This window comes from Abrus precatorius, unplaced genomic scaffold (genome assembly GCF_003935025.1).
Source record: "Abrus precatorius isolate BTA unplaced genomic scaffold, Abrus_2018 Scaffold9, whole genome shotgun sequence".
NCBI classification, from domain to species: domain Eukaryota; kingdom Viridiplantae; phylum Streptophyta; class Magnoliopsida; order Fabales; family Fabaceae; genus Abrus; species Abrus precatorius.
This window is the reverse complement of record NW_020874439.1, coordinates 12,704,338-12,725,139: the sequence shown is the minus strand read 5'-3', so window position 1 is coordinate 12,725,139 and position 20,802 is coordinate 12,704,338. Positions and strand designations below refer to the sequence as shown.

At 29.0% G+C, this 20,802-nt stretch overlaps 2 protein-coding genes across 2 annotated transcripts; both read left to right on the top strand.

The window, feature by feature from the left end:
* Positions 1–3,345: 3,345 nt before the first annotated feature.
* Positions 3,346–14,177, top strand: LOC113850433 (phospholipid-transporting ATPase 1-like). The gene is made up of 8 exons (XM_027480981.1): positions 3,346–4,758; positions 6,508–6,853; positions 7,034–7,823; positions 7,988–8,111; positions 11,013–11,232; positions 11,682–12,140; positions 12,236–12,527; positions 13,839–14,177. The coding sequence occupies exons 1-7, from the start codon at positions 3,378–3,380 to the stop codon at positions 12,432–12,434; spliced, it is 3,519 nt and encodes a 1,172-aa protein (XP_027336782.1). The 5' UTR covers positions 3,346–3,377; the 3' UTR covers positions 12,435–12,527; positions 13,839–14,177.
* A 3,526-nt stretch (positions 14,178–17,703) lies between these two features.
* On the top strand, positions 17,704–19,185 carry LOC113851392 (WRKY DNA-binding transcription factor 70-like). Its single transcript, XM_027481858.1, has 3 exons — positions 17,704–18,054; positions 18,414–18,518; positions 18,625–19,185. The coding sequence occupies exons 1-3, from the start codon at positions 17,753–17,755 to the stop codon at positions 19,073–19,075; spliced, it is 858 nt and encodes a 285-aa protein (XP_027337659.1). The 5' UTR covers positions 17,704–17,752; the 3' UTR covers positions 19,076–19,185.
* Positions 19,186–20,802: the final 1,617 nt, after the last annotated feature.

The window sequence follows — 20,802 nt, the reverse complement described above, 5'->3', positions numbered from 1 at the left end:
GCTCTGCAACTGATTCTCATAAGTAGTTTTTCTCTTTTTACCTTTTTTTTTCATTAAGATAAATAGCTTCAGTAAACATTACACACATCATTGTTAGATATTAATATATGTCATAGGAAGTCTTTTATATTTGAAGTCAAGCTCTTCTAGAGTCTAAACATTAACAGAACCTTTTTAAAAATTCCTGTACGTTGTATTTTTTTAATTTTTAAATAAAAAATAAATATTTTATTATTAATACTAATTTTTTATTAAAGAAAATAAATTTTTAAAATTGACTAGTAAATTATAAAAATGTATCACAAATCAAAATTTATTTTTTTTAATTTACTATAATCTTTAATACGGTTAATTGTAAAATCATCTTTAATTTAACATAATATATTAATATTTAAATTTTAAATAAAAAGCAATAAACAAAAAGTCATATAATTTATAAATAATATTTTAAAAATACCTTTATTTAAGAATAAAAACGTAAAACTATAGTATAAAAGTGAATTCTAAAAGATGTTTTTTAAAAATTTTAGTAAAACAAAGGGTAATTATTCTTTAAAAACAGTGTGCCCTGTAAAGATTTATTATATTATATTTTAAAATAAAAAATTATAATTTAGAAATAAAAATATATATAAAGAATTATAATTTATCATTGCTATGACTTCAATCTCTACCACATTGAATTATTACATTACAACTATCATTTTTATTGTTCGAAACAGGGATGACAATAGATAAAATACTTAATAGGCACTCCCAAACTTTATCTATAATGGATAAGATATTTACCCGCTACATAAGTACGGATATGAATATGGATAAATATTCGTAAATTTTAATGAGGATAAGGATGAGTATGAGTATTTAAGTATACACTCTACCTCATACTTGCATATATATATATATATATATATATATGCGTGTGTGTGTATTTGAACTTTATTTTACAACTATGTATTGAATTTTTATATTATTAAACTACTTATATGAAGTTATATAATATTAATATAAAAATATATTTAATAATAAAATAAATTAAAAATTTTATTTTGGTTTATATTTTTAATAAAATTTATTTACTATTTTGTATCATTTAATTAGGCTAATACAATTTAATTACAGTTGATTTGATATAAGATTGACTTTTTTTAAAAATATTATTTATATATGACACACATAAAATATTTTTGTTAATAAAATCATATTAATATTTAAATTATAAAGTGAATAATAAATAATAAACATATTATAAATATTTTATAAATTTTACAATCACTTACTATTGTAAGCTTATTATTTATTGATAATATTTAAATTTTATTTTTATATTTTAATTTAAAATAATAGTTTTCTATACAACATGCGTATTACAAGTACAACTATAATCTATTGAATCTAAATAATATTCTTTTTACTATTTATTTATTATAAAATTTTATTGTGACTATTGATCTTTTATTCAAATTATTTCTTTTAAAATTTATATATATTATAAATATTTAATTCATTAAAATAATTTTTCAAAAATTTATATTTTTGACAAAATACTTTCATATAGTACATGAGTTAAAAATATTAATATTAATATATATATATATTATTTTAATTAAATATGTTATTTTTCTTACAATTTCAAATTCAAAAATTTAAAAAAATATTTTATGTATTCATTTTTCATTGCCGTTTAGTATTTAACTTCTCTACACTAACTCTACTTTCATTTTCAGTGTCTATCTCATTAAAATCTAGTAACTATAAAACGTTATTCATTAAAGTTAGTTGTCAATATCACCACAAGATGTCACCATGTGATCCCATACAAAGAGCCACTCAGCTCTGATATTACCAATCGATCGAATCTCACACAAAATAAGGTTATCGTTGATAAATAACTTGTGTGTTTAATTTCACTTATTATTTTTAAAAATTTTAGTTTAAAAAGTTATTGTATTAAGATATATTTAACACTTATGATATTTGAATATTAATTTTAGATGATAAGGATTAATATTCATACTCACACAGATATAAGTATGAGATTGAGTATGAGTATTTTTTTAAAACGTGGATATAATATCCTACCGATTGTCATCTCTAGAATTCATTATCATTACTACTTTTCTCTTCTCTTCTGTTGTCCAAAAAATTTAAATTAAAAAAAGTAATTTATATTATCTTATATAAGATTTAACGTTAAAAATTAAATCCTCAAAAATTTTAACAATAAAATTATAAAAGTTGACAGTTATTAAAATTTTAAAACATTGGAAAGCTAAAAGTCACAATCATATCAAATTGGACCCTAGTTTTTAAAACTGAATCAAATAAATGCGTTTGAGTAGGAATTAGTTAAGTCAGTAATTCAAAGAACTGAATTACGAAAGAAAATTAATTCGAACAAAAAATATGTTATTATTTTATAATTTGTAAAAGAACACAATTTTTGTGCTGAATGAAAATCTTATATAATTTAATATTAATTCATCACTTAATGTAGTGTATAATGTAATATTATTTAATCATTATTACTAATATATCAAATATAATTGAATGATATTTGAATGAGAAAAGCAAATATCTTTACTGATATAATGTTTGAATTCAGCTGCATTAACTTAGGGGACATTTTCAACTGAAAAAAAAAGAATGTTAGAAATGAAGAAAAAAGAAATTATGAATCGACAATGAATGCCACCTAAAAGATAGTTAATGACGTAGGAATTTGAATGTGTAGAACGGAGAAGGTAACGTGTGGAGCGAAATTTGAGGTGAAATAAAGCATTGGAGAAAAGAGAGAAAGCAAAGGAAGCAGAAGAAATTGCAGTGAAAGATATTGGTGGTTCCCCGCTCTCTCGGCAGATTCGATCCCATTCTCTGTGCATTTCCATTGCATAAACACACATCACATTCCCCTTTCCTCTTCTCCTCAATTCCACTCTGCCTTTATTTCTTCCACGTCAGGTTAGGTTTTTCGTTTTCTTGTTCAATCCATGCATTTCTTCATTCATTTGCTCTCTTTTAATTACCATTCAATTCAATTCAATGCAATGTCTTGTTCGGACAGGAGCCGGAGGGGGAGGCGGAGGAACAATCGCCATCGCCATCGCCATCACCTTCATCATAGATGCAATGCAATGACTTTGCCGCCAATGTGGGCTTGAAGGCCCATTAGGTTCCCACTCAATTATTATTTTTTATTTATTATATTTGTTTGCTGATTAGAAGCAAAGGCAAGCGATAAGATGATTGTTGATATATGCAAGTGAATCTGATTGTCTAATCTGCTTGGAATCGTATCCTTGGGAAGCGGTTCTTCCCAATGCGTTGAACGAAATTTACATTCAAGTGCCCCACGTTTGGGGGGGTCGTGGAGTGCCATGGAACGTAATACCCCCTTTGAAATTTGTCATCCTCAAAACAACAGGATTCGTCCCAAAAGTGTGCAATTTGATTATAACATCCTCTCACATGAGGACCATGCCAGGCTCATATATGTTAATGACCCTATCACCACCAATGAAACCTATGAGTTCACAGGAAACCAGATTAAAACCAGCAAATACACTCTTCTTACCTTCTTGCCCAAGAATCTATTCATTCAGTTTCACCGGGTTGCTTATCTCTATTTCCTTGCTATTGCTGCCCTCAATCAGCTTCCTCCCCTTGCTGTTTTTGGCCGAACCGTGTCCCTTTTCCCCCTCTTGTTGGTGCTCTGCGTCACCGCCATCAAGGATGCATACGAGGATTGGCGCAGGCACAGGGCTGATCGCAATGAAAACAATCGAGAGTGTCTGGTTCTTCAATCTGCTCGGTTCTGCTCCAAGAGATGGAAAAATATGCAGGCTGGCGACGTCGTTAAAATCTTTGCTGATGATATGATTCCTGCTGACATGGTCTTGTTGGGGACAAGTGATCAAAGTGGGATTGCCTATATTCAGACGATGAATTTGGATGGAGAATCCAATTTGAAGACAAGGTATGCTAAGCAGGAAACAGCTTCAGCCGTATCGCCAGAAGCTTGTTCTGTCTCTGGAGTTATTAGATGTGAGCAACCTAATCGAAATATTTATGAGTTCACGGCCAACATGGAGTTCAATGGGCTTAAGTTTCCCCTTAACCAGTCAAACATTGTGCTGCGTGGTTGCGTGCTGAAGAACACGGATTGGATAATTGGTGTTGTGGTTTATGCAGGAAAGGAAACAAAAGCAATGATGAACAGTGCAGCTTCCCCTTCCAAGAGAAGCAAACTGGAAATTTACATGAATAGAGAAACCTTTTGGTTGTCAGTTTTCCTTTTCATCATGTGTGCAGTTGTGGCCATTGGGATGGGTCTCTGGCTGGTACGCCACAAGGATCAGCTTGATACCTTGCCTTACTACAGAAAAACCTACTCCAACAATGGGCCAAACAATGGAAAGAAGTACAGATATTATGGCATACCGATGGAAACATTATTTTCCTTTTTGAGTTCTATTATAGTGTTTCAGATAATGATCCCGATATCACTTTACATCACAATGGAATTGGTTCGTTTGGGTCAGTCTTACTTTATGATAGAAGACAAGGACATGTATGATGCTAACTCTGGATCAAGGTTCCAATGTAGATCATTGAATATCAACGAAGATTTGGGTCAAATACGCTATGTGTTTTCAGACAAGACAGGAACACTAACAGAAAACAAGATGGAGTTCCAGAGAGCCAGTGTGCATGGAAAGAACTATGGGAGTTCCTTGCTTATGAGTGATAACAATACAGGTATTTTTCTTATTTGGGCTCTCTTGAGAGATTTATGTAATTCCAGAGAGTATATTGGAGAGTTAAATTTTGGAGGAAAATACGAGGGAGGTAAAATTTTAATAAATACTTTATAATTCAATATTTTTTAAAATAAATAAATAAAATATTGTATTAACATAAAGATGATGAATCTTTAATTTTTCTTATAAATATTATATAACTCTATTAATTTCAAAATAAAATATTTGCCTTCCTTTTTTCTCCATAATCTAACTTCCAAACATAGGTTTAATGTGGTATAGTGCCATAATCTCTGTCATGCTAATATAGTTTGAAATCCTTTAAAAGGATAACAAGTGTGTTTGGCAAATCTAGCAGATAGGTTAACTGAAAGTTGAAAAAGCTAACTGTTAAATTGAAAATGTTTGGTAAAACTATTTATTAGGCTAGCAAATAAATATAAAATGACAAATAGAAGCATCATAATTAAATATAACAAAATTGAAATTTAGTAATCATATATTTTCAAAAAAATATAATTTTTATTTAAATTTATTTAAAATCATTTATCATCTTCAAATTAAGATAATAAATTTCAAATTTTATTCTCATTTATAAATATAAATAATTTATTATAAAAAAAAGATTTAATTACTTTGTTAAATCTTTTTCAAGACATTAATAATTCATTGTTTTATAAAATAATGAATGCTGTGAAATTTATTTATTTTTTATTATTTTGTGACATATTTTCTTCCTTTGAATATAACAGCAGTAAAAAAACAGGGTTTAAGAAATCGAATGGGTAAAGAAGGAATTACATAAAAATAATAAGGACAAAAATGGAAAAATAACGTTATTAACAAAATATTAGTATGAATAGTGTTCAACAAAATGCTAGCAACTATCCGTTTCAGCTACTTTATCAAAGAGTGTTATTTTTATTAAAGAAACTTTTCAGCTAGTTGAAATGCCTTGCCAAACACACAACTTATGAGAGTTGAACTGAGTTTATGAGAAATTTTCTGGTTTCTTATGGTAGTTTGAGTAATGTGCTAGTTTTGATATTTTTTATTTATCATAATTGCTATTTCATATATCTCATATTAGATGGCATTTGAGTACTTTTTATTTGTTTCAAATTATTTATTATTTTATAATATCAAAGAAGCATTAAATATTGTTTTTCAATAATAAGCTTATTTATTATGAACATATTTTGCCACCAACAACTATAATGACTATTATTCCTCCAAGAACAATTCTTATCAACTAACTATTGTAATAACTTCAACACTTTAATAGAAGTATTTTAGTAAAATTAATTTATTTTATCATAACAATTAGTAAAATTAATCATTTTCTTATGATGTGTGAGTGCCTTTATAATCCACCTTTGTTTCACGTTTCACAGTAGCACGATGATCTCTTAGGCAGTCATTTTCTATTAAGTTACTCAAATCAACCCTGGGATTGACCTGTACAACATGTTTTGTTCACATGTAACGCCCTGTGGTTGTTGTACGTTGGAAGAACCTTCTTTTGGTCTCAAAATTTCTACCTTCTCTTAGTCTTGCGTGATGAAATATCTGTGCTCTTCAAAAACATTTTATTATCAACTATTTGATTAAGTTGTATGTCTTGATCTGAGTCATTGGGCTACATGAGTTCCCATCAGAACTTGAGTCATGAATGTGCTAATCATGTGTTGAAAAATTTGCTGGTGCATATGTATCACAAAACAAATTTTGTGATGTTTTGCAACAGCAGCAGCCGTTAGTGGTAAACGAAGATGGAAGCTCAAATCTGAAATTGCTGTTGATTCTGAGCTAATGGCATTGTTGCAGAAAGACTCAAATAGCGATGAAAGAATTGCTGCTCATGAATTTTTCCTTACATTGGCTGCTTGTAATACTGTGATCCCCATTGTTAGTAGCAGTAGGTCTTCTAGTTACGGAAAAGGAGAATCAAATGAAGATATAGAAGTTATAGATTACCAGGGAGAATCTCCTGATGAACAAGCTCTAGTTTCTGCAGCCTCTACATATGGATATACTCTATTTGAGCGAACATCTGGACATATTGTTATTGACGTCAATGGTGAGAAACTCAGGTAAATAGTGACTTCTTTTGGTTGGAGATTCTGTGCTTTACTTTTCAAAATAATGATGGGCTTTTTAATTTAATGAAATTGAATTATATTTACATTGCATATCCTAGCACATTCCTTTACTTTGTGTGGTTTTTATATGTATCTATACTATTCAGTTAATCATTTCTGTGTGTACTGTAGGTTGGAGGTATTGGGCCTGCATGAGTTTGATAGTGTGCGAAAGAGGATGTCTGTTGTTATCCGGTTTCCTGACAATGTTGTAAAGGTGTTGGTTAAAGGCGCTGATACTTCAATGCTTAGCATTTTAACAAATGACAATGCAAGCAAGGATGGCCTACGGCATGTAACCCAGAGTCATTTGACTGAATATTCTTTGCAAGGTTTAAGAACTCTTGTAATTGCCTCCAGGGATCTGTCAAATGCTGAGTTTGAGAAGTGGCAAAGCATGTATGAAGATGCCAGCACTTCATTGACTGATCGAACTGCAAAACTACGTCGAACAGCCGCTCTAATAGAATGCAACCTAAAACTACTTGGAGTAACTGGAATTGAGGACAAGCTGCAAGAGGGTGTACCAGAAGCCATTGAGTCCCTGCGGCAAGCTGGAATCAAGGTCTGGGTTCTCACTGGTGATAAGCAAGAGACTGCAATTTCAATTGGTCTTTCCTGTAAACTTCTCGGTGCTGAAATGCAACAGATAATTATAAATGGAACTTCAGAGGTTGAGTGCAGAAATCTCTTGGCTGATGCTATAGAGAAATATGGTGTGAGATCTTCAAGTAGAGGTCATCAGAATCTGAAGCACAAAACTGATGCTAGACATGGTGGCCCTGATATTCCCAATGACACAAAGTCATTGAGCATGCCCAAGTGGAATCCAGGAAACGAGGAAGGAACTAATGCTCAGTTGGCACTCATAATTGATGGAACCAGTTTGGTTTATATTTTGGAGAAGGAACTGGAGTCAGAGGCAAGATTGTCCTTCCTCATTTGAAGTTTTTGTTTGGAATATTTATATACATTCGAACCCCTTAAGCTTAATTTATTTTAGGTGCATATACAACTGCTTAGATTGGAATTGATAAATTCAACTTCATTACAAACATTTACTGTTTTTCCTTTTCCTTTCAACAGCTTTTCGACCTTGCAACTTCCTGTAGGGTTGTGCTATGCTGCCGTGTTGCACCCTTGCAGAAAGCAGGAATTGTTGATATGATAAAAAGCCGCACAGATGATCTGACATTAGCTATAGGTGATGGTGAGTTCTTTATAATAATAATATGAAACTAGTTATATTATACTTGTGAAAAATTTAAATATTACTTATTTTTAATTATATATTAATTATATTAATTAAAAATAATTAAAAAATATCAAGAGTTTTAGAAAACAATAATCTTTTTTTTCAGAATTTTGAGAGAATAAAATACTTGAAACACTTTTAAATTGGTAAAAATGGATATTAATATTTAAATTATCTATTCATTTTTTTTTTATCACTTTTCATATTCTAAACATCAAAATTCTATTTTATTATAAAACATTTAAAAAATGGTAAAAAAAAAATATTTTTGTACAATTTATTTCTCGTGTGATTAGATTAAATATCAAAATTGTGACAAATAAATTAATCTTTATCTAACAAGTAATTTACCAAATAAATTTGATATTTCTATGTTGCAAAGGTACTTAGTTTTGTACTCCTTTCATGTTATTTTACTTAACATCCAAATTCAAAATTTAACAAAAAATTGTCTTTATCTAACAAATGATTTACCAAATAAATTTTGTATTTCTATGTTCCACGTTAGTTTTATTCTTCAAAGACTATTATATCAAATAAGAACATTAGAAATAGAAAAAAAAAAAAAAAACATTAGAGATTAAACAGGAAGACTTTTATCATTGATAAATTTTGGGTAACTTATTTGATATCACAAAAATTTAGAAGAAAAAATAAAAAGTACGTTAAATACTTTAGTTCTAAAAATTTTAAATTAAGAAAATGAATAATTGATTTATTTCAATGATAATTTTAAATATGCTTTTACACTTGATAATATGAATTCTAAACATAGTTCAATAATTATTTTATAAATTTTATTAAATGTTTTTTTTATTTTAGTAACATTTATTTTGAATTATTTTGCTAAAATTTCTTCTATATTTTGATGTAATATCATTATTTGGTGCTATTAATTTATAAACAGTTTGAAATTAAAGTAACGCACATTATGTCCAACATTGTTTAATTAATATGATAAATTTTACAAAGTATTTTCTTATTGTTACTTTTATTTTTTACTATTTTTTTAATTGTTGCTTTTTACAATTATTTTATTGTTTAATTTTTATTTTTTAAGGTATTATTTTTTGGTTTGGTTGTTTAATTAAATTTCTATTATGTTAATCATACTCTTATTTCAATATTTTAATGATATTAACATTCTATAACATCATTGTTCTTATATTTTAAATTTATGATTAATCTTATTATTCTTAAATTATTTTAACAATATTTTTTATTTCACATTATTTTAGTAATATTATTGTTATTCCAATATAAATTGTATACGTATTTAATTTATATAACAATGTGAACATATAATAATCAAATAATTTTATCACTATTTTCTGTTAAAAGAAATAAGTTTTATCATTATAAAATAATAATAATAATAATAATAATTTATTATTTTATGATTAATTAATAGTAAATGATCATGTAATAGTATTAAAACATTATTTTATGTAAATAGAATTTAATTGCACCGCACTAGAGTTGTAAAGGCTTTTTATACGCTCATTTAATCATTGATTACCATATCAATGATGATTATTGACTTTTATAACTAGTGATATTCCCATGCACTACACAGATATTATTAAATTAAAATAAAAATTTTAAAGGAAATATTAAAAATATTTTGTAAGATTATTTGAAAATTTAATAAATTTTAAAAAAGAAAATATTGCAATTACTGATAATAAATATTCTATTATATTGGATAAAATTAAATAAAGAGATAAATTATTTGGCATGGTGAGAAAGAGAACTAAATCCTAAACGTACTCTCATTTGAGAAACTTTTTTAAAATGCTCTTATTGAAAAATATGTATTTATAAATTATATAAATGTGATTAATTTAAAATTCATATTTATTGTATATTTGAATTAGTTGACTATGGAAAAATATTTATACTGATTCAAAATTAAACTTTTATAATATGATTATGTTATTATTCCTGAAATCATAATATTTTCAATATTGTATTTGTTTGTACAATATTTTATATTTTAATAGAATGTTGTTATAATATTTACTTTTTGATAATAATTTTCTCTCTTATCATTAGTATTTTAAACTATTTCATATTATTTATAATAGCAGTGACAATATAAATTCTTTATTTGATCATATTATTTTGACTGTTATGATGATATTTTATTTTTTATTTTCAGCAGTTTAATATTTGATTTTTTATGCTGATATAATATCATTTTCTTCAGTTTTTTAACTATTATTTTTAAGTAATTTGTTCCATAATAATTTTATTATTTGATTATTACTTTTTAATTATGTAGAATGTGTATGATATTTATTTATTTATTTTGTTAATATTACTGTTACACTTGTAGTAAGACTTTTATTTTTTATGTTTATAATATTACTTCATAATTATTATTAGAAAAATGTATATTTTGTATTGTTATTATAAATTGTTTTACTTTTGATAATATTAATTTACTTTCATAATTGTTTTTCATCATGTTATTATTACTTTATTTGTGTGACACACACATATAATATTGACAAGACTTTTGCTTTTCTAGTATATAATATAATATTATGAAATAAAAGTTTGAAAATTAATTTTAGTTTTTACATATATGATGAATAAAATAGAGTGAAAATTTTGGAAGGAAAAACCACTGTTTGGATTATTGATAGATTTATATAATATATAGATGCCCCATAATTTACATTTGAACTTTTTTGTGGTTCGTGGGTGCTGGCTGATAATGGATTTATCAATAAGTTGAGGTCAACAAGATTCTTTTGCATTTAGTTAGAGTAGGCAGGTACACTTGCAATTTAAGATTATTCAAGTAATTAACTTATAATCTCTTCTGTTTATTTTGACCTCTTTTGACAGGGGCAAATGATGTGTCAATGATCCAAATGGCCGATGTTGGTGTTGGAATATGTGGGAACGAAGGGCGCCAAGCAGTGATGGCGTCAGATTTTGCTATGGGACAATTTCAGTTCTTGAAAAGATTACTTCTGGTTCACGGGCACTGGAATTATCAGCGTGTTGGTTATTTAGTTCTGTACAACTTCTACCGCAATGCTGTCTTTGTGTTGATGCTATTTTGGTATGCATAGTTCTTTGAAAATTTCTGGCTGACTTGCGCTTATTTGTTTGATATCAGTTGGTGTTTCTTTCTTTTAACTTTTTAGATGCATTCCATTGCTATGCATATGTTTTAATTCTGCTATCTGATTTTCAGACATTTGGGCATAAACTTGAACTAGAAAAATGTAATTTTCATTATATTTGCCTCTACTGTACATAGATTTTGGAGTGAGATCACTAAGAAAAGGGTTTTTAATATCCATATTTGGATGTTAACTTTTGTGATTTTGTCTGTAAAGTTTTCCATTTTTTAATAGACTGATCTTCCAGCTGTCCTTAGAATTTGTAATATGTTGGTGGGTGTATCGCCAATTATTGGGCTTAGGGATAGAAGTCATTTGATTGATATGATGGTTGAGGCTTTATGAAATTTTCTTGATTCTAATGCAATTTCTTCCTTGTCTATAGGTATATATTATGCACTGCTTTTTCTACAACTTCGGCATTGACAGATTGGAGTAGTGTACTTTATTCTGTGATATACACATCTATCCCTACTATCTTTGTTGGTATTTTGGACAAAGACTTGAGTCAGAGGACACTTTTGCAGTATCCAAAATTGTATGGTGCAGGTCACCGGCATGAGGCTTACAATATGCAGTTATTTTGGATCACAATGATTGACACACTATGGCAGAGCCTTGTTCTCTTCTACATTCCCCTATTCACCTATAAGGACAGCACAATTGATATATGGAGCATGGGCAGTTTATGGACAGTTTCAGTTGCTATCGTTGTAAATGTACACTTGGCTATGGATATTTACAATTGGGTATTAATTAATCATGTTGCCGTATGGGGATCAATAGTCATTACATACGGTTGTGTGATGGTATTGGATTCTATACCTGTCTTTCCTAATTACGGGTTCGTCACATTGTGTCTTCTTATGAGTAATATATTGTATTATAGATTATGTGGTAGTGTAGGATATATATCTAATGTGCCTCCAATCATTTCAGGACAATTTATCATTTGGCAAAGTCCCCTACATATTGGATTACAATTTTGCTTATAACAATTCTGGCATTGTTCCCTCGCTTTTTTTGCAAAGTTGTCTTTCAAATATTTTTGCCTTCGGATATCCAGATTGCTAGAGAAGCTGAGATAATGAGTAAACAACATGATGATTTGCAGTCAAGGCAACCAATTTCTAATTAACTTACTATCTTCTAGAAACTACAGAAATGTCATTGCAATCACATATGTTCATGACATTGCATTCTTGTGGCAGTTGGCTGTATAAGTGACCAGGTAAGCATATGGTTTCTCTCTCGGTTTAGTCTCAACATATTTTAAATGGTATTCTTTTATAGTTGTGTATTGATATTTTTGTCAACTAGTTTCATTGAACTTGGTGGTTGTCTAAAGCTGAGAATAACTTCAATCATTTTAGATATGTATTACTACTAGTCCAAGAAGCTATGTTGAAGGAGTTTTCAGAGATCTTTCAACTTAATGCAGTTAGAGTAATGCTGTTACTCACACAGGTTTTACAGAATTTAGAAGTCCTGTTGCCCTGATTGTAATTCTACAACATGGTTGTTAAACTTGCATTTTAACTCGTAGGTAAGGAAATCATGTCAAATCACATGTAAAATTGTTTTTGAGTAAACTCAGAAAGCTTGATCCTGATTTTACGAGTTTAAGAAAACAAATAGAAAATCACATTTTTTCACCAAAATAATGCCATTTGGAATTAGGACACTACTTTTCTTCTTTCTCCGTAAGTTGTGAAATATCACATCTACAATTAGGCACCAAAATCACATTATCATTACATGATATGACTATTTAAGTATAATTTCAACTTTATTACTGTTTTATTTCATTATTATGCCTTTTTAAATATTATTTTTTTATGAGGTAAACTCTTATGAGTTTACGAATTGAGTTTATGGACACTCCACGAATTCACGTAAACTCTCAAGTTTAACAACGTTGCTATTAATAGAGATATTGATCCATATGTAGCATGGAGGATTGGTTCTTATGGGATACTTTTAACTATTAAGGCTGATAAAAACTTTGAGAAAATCAAACCACAAAAGTTAGTCATTATAGTTGATGAGTCAGGGAGTTAAAAACCCCAGAATTCCATACTTTCAATGTGGGATTCAATTCTTATACCAACTCGTTGTATTTTTAGATCCCACATCCCACCACACTCAACAACCCCAGCACCCACGTTGGCCCTCGACTAATCCTTGGCAAACACTGCAATGACAGTTTCATCACTTGTGCTGCTTGTTTGCCAGAGAGAAAAGGTGTAAGGCAATGATGGTTGAGTTTAGCAAACAGTCAAGGAAATGCAGTTTGTGTTTCGTAACTGATAAATGTGTTAACAGATCACCATTATATGTCACAAAATGGTCTTTTCTTCGGTATTATGTTTCGTGCCAAGTGATTTTTATGGTTATTGTACCAGTTTATATCTATATATGTGGATGAATATGAACAAATGTTGTGCGCATTCTTATTTTACAAAAATAATATTAGCTCTCTTTTCAAGTGTTCAAATCCATTCGTGCTTAGCCTTAATCTTTTGTGGTATCAATTCTTCAGGTGAGTAGCAGCAGCCAATTGCACCAGGGTGAAGCAGATGCATGCTTCATGCATATTAACCAAGTATGTCGTGAGGAATCACATGTAAAGTAATGAAGCCAAGCCTAGTAAATGCCTCGGGTAATGGAGGTAAAAGGACAGGGAGGTTAGAAGGTTATAGAGGTCTCTCAGCAATTAGTTGTGGGCGAAATTTGGTAAGTGGGGCATTGGCGACATGATTATGATCCCCTGGTCTTGAGAATTGCTTGTTGAGAGAATGGATACCAAGTAACCAAATGTACAACAGTTCTGTAAAAATCTGGCTTGTATTACCCCCCTTTAAAAAGAAGAAAGATAATTGCATCAACCAAGGATAAAATAAAAGAATGTAATTTCCACAATCCACACAGCTCTTCTGCCCAGTTTATAGTCAATATCAAGGGCAAGGGGACCAGTCGAGAATTAAACTTGATCAGTGGAGTCTTGGCCAATAAAACGATTTTGGAACCCATTCACATGATGAAGCTACACTCAAAACCCCAAGCAGATTTATTTTTTCTGTTTACATCAGCAACACTTCCAACAAAGCTAACAAAAACTGGATTGTTTAGAAGATAGGAAAGATGAAACGGTGCTCATATTTAGATTTTCATACATACCCGTGTGGTCCTTAATTAATAGCAAATAATTATGTTATAAAAATAACAATACATCCTTGATTTGGATTATGAATAAACACGTTATTATATTACTAACCTACTAATAGAAAAGCTCTCTCAAATCTTAAAACAAAGGTTTACATGTAGATCTAGAAACAACATGTGCAGGTGGTTCCAAACGACGAACTCGTAGTTTTCTAATTTTTTATTTTTTATTTTTTGTTCTTTTTGTTGCTAATTTTGAATAAATATCGTTTTCTGAATTGTTAGTTTGTGGTTGTTTTTCAAAGAATAAATGTAAACTTTTCTACAATATCTTCTTACAAATGCAACAGGAGGATAATGCGAGAATATAACATTACTCTGTCAAAATATCTTCAAAAAAATTAATTGCTTATCTCACAGCTTTGTTGTCCGTTGATAACTTGATATTCTTTTTCAACGTAATCGTGACGATTGACCAAAAAGAAAAAACGTAACGTGACGAAAGCCAAGGATGATATGAACTCTGATTAAACTAATAATACGGATATGTTATCTTAATTCAATACTAAACTATTCTTTGTTTGCTCATGTTTACCTCCTCTTGGAATTACTAAATATATAGTTTCCTACTCAAATCTGTCTTGTATAATAAATTAATGCACAATAATAATAAGTTTCAAATTTGACCCAGTCAAGTTCTTTTATGAAATTAGTTGATGTAAAAATTTTGAGGAATAAGTTTTTGTTTTGGTTAATTCACATTTGAAAACGTAATATAAAAATCAATTAATATAACAAAAATTCCTTTTTCACGATGGTGTCACACTTCATTCTTGAAGACTTTCCACTGTCAATGAACATTAGAGAGCATTCAGATTAATGAGAATGTTATTACTCATCCAGACAGATTAATAGATACGTTGGCTAGGCATCCAAAATTAAATAAGTCTTTTCACATGGCATCCCCACGCATTTATTTTATCTACACGTAATGCAAGTAGGGGTGCTTGGATCAGCCTCACACTTTATATCATAACCTTCCGTTCATATTACATCAAGATCAAATTACATTATTAATAATCCAATTTTTTAATTATAATTATATATTAACTAGATTATTTGTGTCAATTTTTTAAAATTCAAATATTTATAATATTGTTATCAAATAGTATTTATTTTCATGAATTTTAAAAGTATATATCATGTTAATTTTTATGTATATGAATAAAGTATTAAATAATTTTGAATCAATATTAAATTTTTTATATGATTTATGTGATTGAAACTTTTAATTTAATGGTTGATTTTAAGATTAAATTATCAGACAAAAAAATATTAAATGATGTAAAAGTGAATATAATTTACACTGGTGTAATTTAATCATTGTATGTATGGATTAAAAAATTTTATTTGTATTCTTCAGCGAGTCTAGTTAACTGCTCAATGCGATTTAAAAAATGTTACTGTAGAGTTTATATATAAAATTGGTGACAGAATATAAGATATACTTGTAGAAAACACTCTAAATCTCAAGCTAGTACTTGCACTAATAAAGTAATAACTGAGAATAAATTACATACCGTATCAAATGAAAAAATGCCAATTATATAATACATGGGTATAAGTAATACACAACTTGAAATTTATTTAATTATATGAAAAATTTTATATAAGTTGTAATATTATTACAATAACTATATATATAATTTTAAATAATTTACACACTCATAAATAAATAATCTAATAAAAAATATTTATTTTTAAAAATATTGGACTTGGTATGTGTTTAAATTAGTTGAAATTCTTTTAATAATAAATTATTAGGACAATAAGTCATCTAAAATATGTTTTATGTTTGAATATATTAGATAGAAAGCAATTTTAAAATAAACTATTCTTTTTAGATCGTATAAAAATAACATCTTTTCTTAAGTAAAATTACAAAGAAAATGAAGTTAAAAATAGTAAAAAAAAAAAAAGAAAATAAAGTTAATCGTAGTAGTTAGCCTTTTATTTAAGACAATTATTCAATAAAGATAAAATTAAAATTAAAATTTACCAGAAAATAAGGTGATAGTTTTCAGTCGTAAGCTCCAAAATTATACTCATTAAATAAGTTATTTTTCTTTTAAAAAAAAAAGATTATAAGCTGGTTTCCTAAAATTTGCCAAAAAATTATGAAGAGTAATTTTTTTAAAAATATTTTTACATAATTCAAAAAATTCAATAAAAAAACTTAATTAAATTTTTGTGCAAAAAAAAATATTAATTTTTTAGTAGATATCTCATATTTAATTTTTTTAAATAAGATTTTCATAAAAACAATTTTAATACAAAATAGTCCTTTCTATTTATTTTATTTTTATTTAAATATAATATTTTTTTATTTCGTCCCTATTTTAGAGCAACCAAATAAAAATATATGATGTTTTAAAAAATAAATAAGAAACTCCTAATATTTAAAGGATTAAATAAAAAAATTATGATATTAAAATTCAAATAGATCAAATTGAAAATAAAAATTACAAAAGACAATTCAGTAAAAAAAATATTATAAAAATGTTTCAAAAAATAAATAAGGGATCAGTAAAAAATTATAATTATTTTAAGAACCAAAAAATTAGTTAAATCATAAATTTTAATATATTAAAATAAAATAACATGATAAAGTATTGTTTAATTTTAAAATTATATAAAATTTAATATATTTAATCTATTTTATAAAAAAATTAACTATTATAATTAAATTAATAAAATTTAACCTTTGTAGAAAATTATTAAAATATTAATTTGAAACCTAACATCATATAAATCTGGGAAGGGAAGTAAATGACAGTAGACAACTCATTCCGCGGAACACGGAAGGGCAAAACCGTCCTTTCATACCCAAATAGTCACTGTGCTCATGCTACGTCTCTTCTGACGCCATCACATGACGCAATCCCAGTGACATAATTTCATCGACTTCATACACGTGGCACATCATCAGCCGTCGTAATCATCACGCATTGCGGTCTCGCGTGGATGTTGCCGATTACTATTGGGGTTGTGGAATTTTCCTGGCAGGGAACCTTAGATCTTAGTATATGAACAGCAAGTGGCTAATTTATTGTTTCTTTATTTTGTCTTACAACAAATAATAAAAATAAATAAATAAATAAAATAAATAATTTGGCATAGGCACAGTGAGTGCTAAACAAAATAAATATATATAGACATATAAAGATAGTTAAGGTAACTTGGCTGAACTGGGTAGCACCTAAGAAGGATAGTGAAGAGAAAGAAAGAGCAATGAATCATAGAAAGGCAATAGAGGAGCTTGTGAGAGGGCGTGAGTTTGCCAATCAGCTTAGAGAAGTGATTCATGGAGATGATGAGTCAGGAAGTGGAATCCCATTTGCACAACATCTTGTCAATAACGTTCTTAGTTCATTCACAAACACCCTCTTCCTTTTGGACAATTATCCCACTGTTGAATCTCATGATATGCAACAAAGAAACTCTTGCTTTCTTAGCCCCTCTAAATCTGAGGACTCTCAAGAAAGTTGCAAGAGTTTCACCAGTAAGAACAGAAGAGGATGTTACAAGAGAAGGTTAGTAATCATTATTATACTTAGTGATGAAATATATTCAATTTCTGCAATTAAGGCTTGAATTTCACTTCTCACCTGTTTGCTTAGATTTGGATCTCAAAGATAGAATGCAAAAGCGTCCCTTTGGTACCTTAATGGTCGTTGTTATTACTTAATACGTATAGATTCAATGCATTTGTCCAGTGGACCCCATCACTATATTGTTTAGCACCCTCGAATTTGATGCACGATTATGATATAATTAGGGCATCTTGTCTATCTTATTATTTTTATCCCTTTGTTGTGCTTTGCTCATTCAAAATTAAGCACAGTTTCTGGTTCAAAGTTTGTGTAAATCTGGATTTCTTGTATATATGCAGAAAAACTACAGAAACATGGGAGAAGGTGTCAAAAACTCTAATAGATGATGGCCACCAATGGAGAAAGTATGGCCAAAAAGCCATACTCACCGCCAAATACTCAAGGTAGGTAATATATATATAGAATATTAATTCCTTTTCTTTCATCTCATTCCATATATATATATATATAGACACAATTTCCCTTAATTAAAAATATATGTGTGTATAGGAACTATTACAGGTGCACTCACAAGTATGATCAGAGTTGCCAAGCAACAAAACAGGTGCAGAGAATTCAAGAGGAACCTCCCTTGTATAGGACCACCTATTATGGTCAGCACACATGCAAAGACTTGCTAAACTCTGAGATCATACTAGATTCCACTTCCACTCCTGACACTTCTATATTGCTTAGCTTTAATAACACCTTCCCTAATCCAACCAAACAAGAGTGCCCCTTTTTATCATCATCTTTTCCCTCATCATCAGTGAACAAGGAGGAGATAATTCCCTCATCTTCCTCAGATAATTACCTGCTCTCCCCAGAGCCCATTTTGGATGATTCTTCATGGCATAACAATGTCGCTCTATCATCATCCAATCAAAGGGATGTCATGTCTTCGGTCTTGTGTGATTCTGTTGACCTTGATGATGTCTTTCAGTCCTTAGTTGGATTTTGATGAATGATTGGGAATGTTTTGGCAGGCAAATGTAAATTTCTTTTTCAGTTGACAAGAATGCTTGATATTACCAAAAGTTAATGAGATAATGTTACTATCTTGAAAGTTGGAAAAGCCATTATTGTAGTATCTTCAATTACTTTTCATCCATTTTCAATGTTCTAGCTATAAACTATACCGAGCTTGAAATTACATAATTCAGATTTTATATATGGTTTCGTGTTAGCATAGGAGAAACAACAATAATATATCTTTTGTTGTAGAGCAAATGTACTAGTGGCTGACTAAGGGAAAAACAAACATAACTAATTCTAATCAAAAAGTGTCCTTTCACCAAATACATTAAGGCACCATGCAAAATGGATTATACAGTGACACAGTGCTATAGCACATATATGGGTCACATCAATTTTAAAACCATATAGTAATGATGAAACGAGCCAAAACTATATGCATTTGTATATATCCTCACATGTTTTATTTCCTTGTTCTATATATAGATTGACTCGCTTGTATTAATTACACTTCAAATAATTCAAGTGATTGTGACGAATATATATATAAAGGTAGGTTAAAAGCACAAATTCCAGCGGGACCTAGCTGGACATGTTGAGTTGTTCGCATATTGCTGTGTTGTACTTCTCAGGGATGAGCTTTTGCACTTCTTTTTGGATCGCGAGAAGCTGTCTGTCCAAGAAGATGATGAAACCGGTTGGAACAGTGAAATTCATTAACAAGAAGCAAAGTGTAGTAAACCGCAACTACTTTATCCATAAAGATCATTTGACTACTCATGTTAATTAAAGATGTGCTTCAATTTAATCTGTACATAATGTTAAAAACTAAATTAGCACTATCATTGATAGATTATCATTCATTTTCAGCCCTCCACACCTGTGAGATACACTTCATATATATCTAAGAATGAGACAACTTTAAGCCTGTAAAAGAAAATATTCTAAGATCTACTTACTTAAACACATAAATCTCCCTTGGGATAGAATTATCTTATAATCAATGAGGAGATGTTTGTGGGAGCTAAAAAAGAAATGAAGCTTATGGTGAAGCATTTAAGCTCATTTTTGCAAGGGTTAAATGCAATTTTTCTAGCATCCTGTCTATCTTTCTCTTAAGCAAAGTTTTGTAACTTTTCTAACCATTCATTTCACGTGCTTTTAATCCAATGGTTAGGAATGAATATGACACCGTGAAGGGTAAAAAAGTAAATATTAAGTGAGATGTTTTAGTTCTTCTCTTCTAACACTTGTTTTGACATTTCTTCTTTCATCAAGCAAAACTCTATTATCCAATATGGTTGGAATTGTAATCCCACTCATGAATGATTAGGAATAATTATGACACTCTTGTCTCCTCCATAGTGAAATGGAATGGAGGGAAAGAGGAAAGTAGTAAAATGCACTTAGTTGATATGCATGCACTCAAGTTTTGAGAGTTACACTTTTTTTTCATTAAAGACAAAGAAAAAGGAGGCTTTCATACAAAAGAAACCTAAGAGAGATTTGTAATTTGAAAAATTGTCACTAGAAACAATAAGTACAATTTTTAGCATCAATGTCGCCAAGGAATGAAAAATGAATAAACTAGTAGCAGAGGAATATGAGAAATGAATAGTCTTAAAAGAGTTCCTCTATAATATAGATTATGCAAGAAGTCACATGATTATTATAATAATTATAAAGATTTGGCAGGTTGTTATAACCTAGTGT